Below are 10,458 nucleotides of genomic sequence, written 5' to 3' on the forward strand. Positions count from 1 at the left end.
GATATTCGTTTTTCCAGCATTCTGTGTAGATGTCCCAGCCATCTTATTCTTTGGTCTTGTCATATGCAGATCTCTAAAAGGACAGCTCTAACATTCCTTGTAATTATTTTAATTGGTTCTTTAATGACACTATATCAACTACAAGGTTATTTAGCGTATTTTTAACTAGCTCAGTTTGTATAAGTGTATAAGGTTGTACTCTATAAAGCTTCTGAGGGCCACTCACGGCAGATTGATGCTTATCCGCTTTAATTACATAACATTGTATCTTGTTTTGTAGAGAAAATGTAATATATGCTATTTGGAACTTACTTACTTGCTATTACCTTCAGTGAAGTAATCAGAACAACTGTGATAGTAACAGTGTAAATTATTATTTATTATTTTACAGGTCTCATCAACAGTTTTGTACAGATTGTGGTGAATATCTTGAAGTGCAAGTACATAAAGAAGCCTATTCAAAATGTTGTAGCAGAGAAGGTGCAGATCCCTCCTGGACAGCCAACACATGTTCCAGTTTCCTTATTACAGAATGATGAGCCCACAACAAACATTCAAACATTAGATTTGACAACTGGATCAGTACAAAAATCTCCAGATATTATAACAAGCCACTATGTTCTGCATACCTAACATTTGTTTCAGTTGTGTTACACTGTAACATAAATGAAGCAACAATGTGCAATTAAATATTGTAGCTATTATGTGATACAGGTATATGTATTTATGACGTCATGTCAAGCACACAATCTGTACACCTGAGCTACTAAGCTTGGTTGGTCTTTTACTGTATACACTGAGTACTCTATACATATATAGAGAGAATATTCTGTAACATCTTGTGATCCTTTTATAACAAAAAGTGTGGGTTGCATGTACACGATAGTAATTTTCATGTGTCACATTTTGCTCCAGGATTACCATTTAAAGAACCAAGGAAAGTACTAGGAGTGTGTGACTGTACATAAAGGGCAGTGTGCTAATCACTTGCACTGTAAGCATCATTGGTGTGCAATTTTCTTTTGTGTTAATCTCGACCTCACGCAGATTGTGACGTCTTTAAGACTTCAGATGAACGAGTCATGAAGTGTAATGAATCAGGAAAGAAAAAAATAGGCTGAGTTTTCATTAAAATCTTACATCATGAGAAAAAGAAGTGCAGTTACAATTCAAAATCTCCGAAGAAATATTGACCTATTTGTTACATCGCATAATAATATTTTATTCATTGATACTACTTTTTAAAATCTTGTCGCATCTTATCTGGAATTAATTTAATATTCTTGCCTCTAAAGTAGTTTTAATGATTTCATTTCATGTAGTTTGAGATTATGATGTAGAGAGAAAGTCGTCTTTCAGCAAATTTCCCTCTGGATTTTAAGAATATCAATCATTTTAGAAAATACCTAGAGTTTTTCTGTTTTTGTAAAACTTTGAAGTGTGCATGTACGTCGCCAATACTCACTGTTTCTTTTACAATGGAAATGCTAGTAATTTTATCATTAGATACTATCTTTACGCGAATATAAAAAAGTACATAAAGTGTTCAGTAACGCTACTTCTTATTGTGAAATGTTAGCAATTTTCTGATAAAACTAAATGGTTTGTTGAAGTTTATTTGACTCAACACCAGCACGTAATTTGATTTTGCAGAACACATAAACCAGTATCATGTTAACGCAATTTGCATGACAGTAACACAAAGAATAAGTTCACTCCTTTGAAAGGGCAAGAATTTTTCTTTACACCATCACCAGAGAGAATGTTTAGGGTTAACCCCAGTCTCCAGAGTTCTTAATCCAACAGTTAAGCAAAAAATGTATTACTAAGCACTCACTAGTTTGTGCTTCTGAGAACGGAACACAGTTTTTTGCTTAAGCACGCAAGAATCCATTTCGTATAGTCATGTGGAACAATTATTATTTTGTTCTTATAATCCAAACACAAAATAGGGTGTCAAGATAAGATATACCTTTCGATTCATTATCCATTTTTGTTTTTTCTTTCTTTCTTCCGTATTCATGTAGTTAGGATTTAAAAAATTGCGAGCCTTCATTTCACGTAACACTTTTTAGGTTATAGTACTTTCTCATGTGAGGTCATCAATTGTATACAATATAAATAAGAATATGATTAAAATTAATTAATTTAAGAGGGACCAGTTTTTCGATATTTCGGACTATTGACTATCATCTGTTCTATCCTTCTGTTGTAATTCATTAAATGATAAATATAGAAACCAAAATGCAAAGTGAAGAATTTATATTGAAATCAACCAAAATATTTTGATACAAGTTTTATTATGTTGATAACAGAAGGATTGTATGAACTTCACCTTTAGGTATTCAAAATCGATAAGATTACATTGTACAAATATTAAATCCTTAAGATAACCATATAAGGAATCAGTTCCTTATAATAAAATCGTCTTTATAATACAACTAAATGTTGTTACTAAAGTGGGTAATGTAAATTAAATCTTGACACGCAAGATTTATTCCGAGATAAAAAAATAAGTAAAACGTTGAAATATGTATCGGTATTTGTTATGTACTCAGACTCTTGAAATATGGCTCATGATTATCACATTGACTCATGACAGCAGAGAAATTTTAGCAATATTACATTGCACAAAGAATATGATAATTGTAATAAATGTTATATTTAGAGTTTGGATTTATATACACTTAAAGTTAAGAATGACACCGAGTGTAGTTGAGTGGATATGGTGTCAGTTTAGAGAATTTTTGAGCCTGATTTACAAGACACTGAATTATAATATTAGAGAATTTAATCAGACGGATTAGACAGTACATCTTGTAAACTGTGTGGTGATTTGTAAGTGGTGGTTAGGAGGATTAAAGACTGTTAATGGTGCCAAAGAGAAATACTAAATGACAAGAATGGCATCTAAAAGGAGTGGGGGCATGGCTTTTATGTTTATAAACTATACCGACTAGCAATATTAACTTTCAGTGCATATAAAACCGGGCTCTAGTTGTATTGTAATGAGATCAATAATATATACTTATACTCATGATTGAATAATCAAGACTACTATTTAGTAGTCAACATGTATATACCTATTAATTTGAGCAAAATTCGTTCTGGCACCGGGAAATGATACAATGAGGAGAGTTAGGCCTGTACCATGGATTGTGTCCCGGCATAACTCAGTTGGAAGGAGCATTCAGCGTGCAGAGCTGAGAAGTTCTAGGTTCGATTCCCGGTGCCGGAACGATTTTTTCTCAAATTAATAGAAATCAATAATACTTTTATATTCAGATAAATTCTCCTTCAGATCTAAGTTTTCCATTCATGAAAGTTCAGATAATCACATTAAACTGAGCATAATGTCAGTAGTATTTCATACTTTGTCCTTGGAAATGGATAATAACAGTGTTGTAAACTGCATACAAGAATTCCGGATAATATGAGAACCATAAATACCAAGCTAAAAATCTTCATTGACACAAAAAAGATAACAATTCAAGGTGTATTGATTTTAATAGAAATACACTTAACCGTTGGGTTTTTGTGTGCCAGGGTACAAGGGAAATGATTGCACTTGGGTGGTTGTGTCCAAAGCACTTTTTTTTTCTTTCACACATTATGAGGTGTGACACACAAACAATATCTTAATTTTATTGATAAACAATATTGATTTTGTCACAATGCTTTCAAAGATATGCACAGGTTTAGGTAATAAATATTGTATTTTAAATTGTTTCATAACTTTGGAGATGGGAACATTAGTGAGTTGTCAGGTAATAGTATAATGGTTTTTATTTATGAAAGCTTTTGTATTTTTAGTTTATGATTTGACTTAATAATTTATTATCACAAACACCATTAACAAAAGAAGTAGGAGCCAAGAAAAGAATAGTAAGGAACACGGGATACAATCTGTTTTTTGTAAGAAGAAATAAATATAAAACTACAGATAGGAACAAGATATGATGCGTACATATATTTAAAATGAAATGTTTTACAAATCATTAAAAAGTACCTAATCTAAAATGTTGTTGTTTCCTAATGCCGGATGTTTGACAATAAAGTCGATTGACCTCTTGCACTCCAATATTTTTCAAAGATATTGTCAAAGTCAGCCACTGAAGCATAGATTTTGAGGTGTTCCGAATCCATTTCTTGATTAATCTGAAATGTAAATTTATTAAAAATACACTACTGATAAAGAAATCATATCTGATAGGATTCTGAGGCAATGTGGCGCACCTAGTGTCTCCTATTATCCAATAAACCATTCTTTACCTCTGTAGAATAATATAAAGTAATGCTAAGTACTGATTTGACATTCACCATGTCTACAAAATTCAGTATTTTGCATTGAAACATACATAAAAACCATTGTACTGTTCACGTTTACTGCATGTTATGGAGATAAATTGTATAATATTGGTTTGTATTACATTATTTTACCTTACAAAACACACAATGTAACATTTAGATGTCAATATTAATGAAAGAACAATGTTAAATTTCCATATGAAATGGTTTTTGTGAAGAAATAAAATTAAAATAAAATTTACCCGAGGGTTCATTTAAGTATATCCAAAACAATTTTCTTAATCACAGTCTGTAACAAAGGATCAAAATACCTTAACAAAATCTTAGCTGAAATCTTTGTTATTAAATTTTCTATTTTCCCCATACTCTATGAAAAAATTAAAGATAATAGTAATGAAAAATATATTTCAATATGTATATTATATGGTTTGAATATTTTCACAGTGTTATTTGTGCAGATTATATTAACTGAAACCGAAAATTATTGAAACAAATATACTTTTCGTTTAAGACATGCGTTGATCCATTTGAACTAGTTCAGATTTTGGTCTTGTTTTAACTACATTAGGATTATTTTGTTTGCGAGAGACTATATACTTTCAGCAATACTGCGCTAAACATTCTTTATATTTAGTAACACATCTCAGACCTTTATAAATTTTAAAATACAAGACAAGTTCTAAAGAAGTACGTATAAATGAACTGTTAATGAGCTCATGTCAAAACTTACCCTCAAACTGCGCACATTGTTAGATATCCACAGCACAAGGACAAACACAAAAAATTAGCTGCCTATACTAACTGTAAGTTGCGAAATTAAAGTGTGAATAAAATATTATGGAAAAATTGAGTAAACTCTGGCCTTGAATGGATAGTACTACATGCAACTCAACTGCTCTCTAAGTAGACACCATTGTTTCTTAATGCAACATTCTAAATAGGTTTTCGTTCCCTTACAGTTAGTTTGGGCAGTTAATTTTTATATTTGTCCACCTGTTGTGGATATCAGTTTATGCAGTTTGATGGGAGATTGTATCATGAACCCAGAAAAGAATCGAAGTTCTGTGGAACACTTTCGTTCATATTTACTGTTTGGGATCTTATTTGCGTTCTTTCTAATAATTGCTATTCAATTATAATACGAGGCGCGTCCATAAAGTAACTTTCCTACTCATCCCACAGCTAGCAAACCATATGTTGTATGAAGCGACTGCGTGTACGTGATAGAGTAATGTCCTGGCATGGCGCATGCACTAGTGAAACTCCCCGAGTGCTCTCAGTAGCTTCGTTGCATTGGTTGAAGATGGACACTCCTATTCCTGCTCCCACCGTGTGTGAAGTGTGATCAGTGATAAAGTTTTTGAATGCACAGGGCATAGCGCCAATTGAAATTTATCGTAAGCTCTGCCAGGTCTATAGGCCTAATGTCATGAGCAAGCAGATGGTGTGTTGCTCCACAAGGTCGTCTGTGATGATGGTTGGCCTCCCACTGCGCTCCTCGTCATGCACATTTTGGTGTCCTGCTGAAAATTGTCTACACCAGCAATGCACCATCTGCTTGCTCATGACGTTAGGCCCATAGACCTGGCACAGCTGACAATAAATTTTAATCGGCGCTATGCCCTGTACATTCAAAAACTTTATCACTGATCGCACTTCACTCGTGCCGGGAGCTGGAATAGGAGCGTCCATCTTCAACCAATGCAACAAAGCTACTGAGAGCACTCGGAAAGTTCTGCTAGTGCATGCACCATGCCAGGACATTACTCTATCACATACATGCAGTCGCTTCGCGCAACATATGGTTTGCTAGCTGTGCGACAAGTGGGAAAGTTACTTTATGGACGCGCCTCGTATGAATTAAAACTCTTAACATGTTTGTGACAGTTAATAGATATACAATTCTTCAGTAGTATTGGCAGAAACTTGCAAAAAAAGTCCCTGAATAAGATTGTAAACATTTGATTTACTTTTATTGAAGGATTCGTCTCACAGAAGTATTATAATAATTCCATTTGCATAGTTCGAATGTAAATAAAATACCGGTAATATGTGTAAATTATTAAAAGATGTTTTGCATTTCTATGAAGAGGTTAATTTTTTAATATTATTTACTAAATGTTTTTTTTCCCCAGAAAGTTTAAGATAAAATTTGACATTAGTTTATAGATTGAGGCTTTACAAATTAATGCGTACTTAAATTTTTCAAATAAAATTCGAATTCTTATACATGATCATTTTTTATGCTGGAATTGATGGTCTCTAATTGTCAATTCTATTGACATTATGACTTGTATTTCTCAATTTCTCTCTTTCTCACCTTAAAAAAACTGGGAATCGAATTGAGTATTTTTTTTTAATATACACTTCATTCTGTTATTGCTTTGTTAAACTGTTTAATATTATTGATGGGTTTCAGCTCAGTGTAGAAGTCTAATAACCTAGTGTGGTCCTCTTTCTTCCTCCTATCACATTACTGATTATAGATTTGATAAAGTTTTGAGAAAACAATAAGGGTTAACTTCCATCCTACCTTTTATACAAAATGTGTGATGTACCTGATATTTACAACCCCCAAATGTTTTTTTTAAATGTAAACTGATGAATGGTAGTTTAGCATTACTACCATTGTTGATTTTTCCATGATACTTAAAATGTTTGAGGTTAGGAAGTCTTTCGTGACAGTGATATCAAGTTTAGAATGGAGAAGGAACCTTCACTGAAATTGTACAGAAACTTTTCACGTAGTCCATTATATATTGTTCTTAATAAATGTAATGAATATAGTGATACCCCATTTCTTATGTTTAGTCCTGAATCCCTATCCTTACGCTGCATCTACACGGTTCAATTTTCCATGTGCTTACACATGCAATCTGGGGAGAATATTGAAAGGAGTCCACACCTGTGGAGTAACGGTCAGCGCGTCTGGCTGCGAAACCAGGTGGCCCGGGTTCGATTCCCGGTCGGGGCAAGTTACCTGGTTGAGGTTTTTTCTGGGGTTTTCCCTCAACCCAATACGAGCAAATGCTGGGTAACTTTCGGTGCTGGACCCCGGACTCACTTCACCGGCATTATCATCTTCAAATCATTCAGACGCTAAATAACCTAGATGTTGATACAGCGTCGTAAAATAACCCAATTAAAAAAAAAAAAAGAAAGAAAAAAATATTGAAAGGATCAAGTTGAAAACTCACATTCAATTAAGATGCATGCAGATGTTGTGTCTACATGGTGTGCCATGTTGAACATCATCTTCACTATGTATATACATTAATTTATTAATAAATATTAAATATCAATCCAATACATATGCCTACTTGATCCTCAAAATTGTGGTTGAACACTCCATAGGCATTTGTATTTCTTATAATCTTCAATAAAGCAATCGTACTTGCCGTCATTTTCAGCTTAAAAGGTCCAACATCACCAAACAAAACAATTCTCAGTTTATTCACTGCCAACTAGAACAATCAGCTGCTCGCTACATGCTACTGTTGAACGAAATAATGCACAAGATACAGTATTGCCAGGTCTACTGATTTTGCAGTAGATCTCCTGCTGTTTTAGAAATCTACTGATCTACTTCTGAAAATCGAAACATTAGACAAATCTGTTATTTATCCTTCAGCAGATTATTTTCAGCAGAACCTTTATTGGAATGCAATATGAATGGAAGCCTTTTTAATGCATTACATGCTGCAGGCAAGATCCTAAAAGATTTGCAAACTGTTTGAGTTCCTATTCCCTTCAGCAAGCACGCATATAGGTGCCTTAAAACATACCACGAGCATATTACTCCAGCCACATACAGTCAACATTAAAGTCACTGGCCATGTCTTGCTAGCTGGAAATGTCTGACAAAAGAACACCTCCCTCCTTTGATGTGTTGATTTTCTTAAAAGTTTTGCAGAAAGTTTTCTGAGTCCCTAATTCCTTAAACAAGCACGCACAAAAGTACCATAAAACATGCCGCATTATTCTTAAATTATCACTTTGTTGGAAATGTTTCTTGCATTAAATTTCCAAGATTCAAATTTTCACAATAGAGAGTGTGGCAATAACTGTACTCAGAAAACTCGGGTGTTAGAGCAATGTATAATATAATGTCTTCACTCTTTTCTTCACCCACGCTGCCTCAGAAGACAAATTATTAGCATCCGAAATTAAAATATATTTATAATTATAAGATATCTTTACTTTGTTTTACCCATTTTCAACATTATGGAACACACAATTGCAAAGAGAAAAGTCAAATTCATAATTTGAGAGCCAGTATTGTTTCTACCTTGTGAACTAACCTCGTTTGTTAGATTACACCCGAACATTTAAGGTCAGCAGAGATAGAAAATTCGAGTATCAGGATCCACGAGTTTTGCTTCCTGTAGAGAATATGTATTTTGGTGCAAAGGTGCAACTATCTTTGGCAAAATCAATTATTTGCCAGGGCGGCATGTTACAATTTTAACATTTTGCCTTTCCATTTAAGATGAGTGTAATGCCTTCATAATTAGCCCATAGGCAAATTTTACAAGTTTGTAATTTAATGAATATAGACGTAGTACTTAGCAACTTGATAGCTATGTGTTTCGTTTATGTTGAAGCTGTGGTAGACATCTTACAAAGTGTATGTTTGAACCTGCCGTGGTTTGACCAAATCTAATTTTATAATTCAATTCAACACAATTATAACATGGTGCAGTCAATAGGACTCCCAGATTCCATGAAAGAGTTATCAGAAGTAGAGTGGGGGCATTTTAAAAGAGAATTTGAGTTTTTTTTATTTTTGCTGAAAGAGAACAGTTATATTACCAGTTGTTCTGTATGGTTATGAAACTTCGACTCTCAGTTTGAGGAACAGAGGTTAAGGGTGTTTGAGAATAAGGTTCTTAGGAAAATATTTGGGGCTAAAGGAGATGAAGTTACAGGAGAATGGAGAAAGACAACGCAGAACTGCACGTATTGTATTTTTCACTTGACATAATTAGGAACATTAAATCAAGACGTTTGAGATGAGCAGGGCATGTAGCACGTATGGGTGAATCCAGAAATGCATATAGAGTGTTAGTTGGGAGACCAGAGGGAAAAAGACCTTTGTGGAGGCCGAGACATAGATGGAAGGATAATATTAAAATGTATTTGAGGGAGGTGGGATATGATGATAGAGACTGGATTAATCTTGCACAGGATAGGGACCAATGGCGGGCTTATGTGAGAGCGGCAATGAAGCTGCGGGTTCATTAAAACTCATTTGTAAGTAAGTTGCTGAGAAAGAAGAAGCAAAGGAAGATGTAAAAGTTGTCTTATTTCTTAATTTTATAGGGAATGAAGCATATCAAATTTATTAATGCTGTGGATCTGTAAAGAAAGAAACAGTGGATAAGGTACCGTAATTCAATATTTTGATAAATACTTCGTTGGGTAAACAGATGTGATATTTGAAAGATATTGCTTTTGGCCAGGCGTGTCCAAAACAATAGGTAATGCCAAATCACTGCTGAATGCAGCCTGCAACACTTCAGTCTACATTTGAGGAGTGGGGATGGAGAGCTAGCTGATACAAATCACATAATGTGGCAGTGATGGATTTTACTTCATTTAGCTATTACCAATGCTGTTTATTTATCGAATTATCAACATAATATATATTTACACAAAATTATTCCATGAAATATTTCCCTATAGTTACGTTTTAAAATATTACACAGTCACTATTTCTTTGAAAATGAATACAATGCTTTAAAACTTTCTATGGTTAAAATGTTAAAAGTGTTACGATTTTTAAAAAAGGTAATATACCTTCATGATATACAGGCCTTGTTTCAACACTGGTGTTGAAATGGGGCCTGTCTGTCATAAAGCTACTACACTACCTTTTTTAAAATTGTAACACTCTTAACGTTTTAACTATAGAAAGTTTTAATCAAGTGTTAAAGTGAATATAAGAAACAATGAATATAATGCATGTTACTCTCTTTAGTGAGCAAACGTGTAATTGTAATGCTTTTTATGTAGCATTTGATATACTAATGAACTATTATTAACTTATTATTAATTACGTCATTCCTACATCAATTTAATCAATAATTCACTGTAAAGAACTTTGTTTATGCAGGGTGGAAGTGAAATAACCTTGCAGATTGAAAGGGA

At 33.5% G+C, this 10,458-nt stretch overlaps 1 protein-coding gene across 4 annotated transcripts in view; it reads left to right on the forward strand.

The window, feature by feature from the left end:
* Positions 1-7,100, forward strand: part of LOC138706373 (endoplasmic reticulum-Golgi intermediate compartment protein 2) — a 33,510-nt gene extending 26,410 nt beyond the window's left edge. For all 4 annotated transcript variants that reach the window (XM_069835571.1, XM_069835572.1, XM_069835570.1 and 1 more), the window contains exon 7: positions 392-7,100. In XM_069835571.1, the coding sequence (XP_069691672.1) occupies positions 392-633 (242 nt within the window). In that variant the 3' untranslated portion in view covers positions 634-7,100. The remainder of the gene's footprint in view (positions 1-391) is intronic.
* Positions 7,101-10,458: the final 3,358 nt, after the last annotated feature.

The sequence above is a fragment of the Periplaneta americana genome, chromosome 9 (assembly GCF_040183065.1).
Source record: "Periplaneta americana isolate PAMFEO1 chromosome 9, P.americana_PAMFEO1_priV1, whole genome shotgun sequence".
NCBI lineage: Eukaryota > Metazoa > Arthropoda > Insecta > Blattodea > Blattidae > Periplaneta > Periplaneta americana.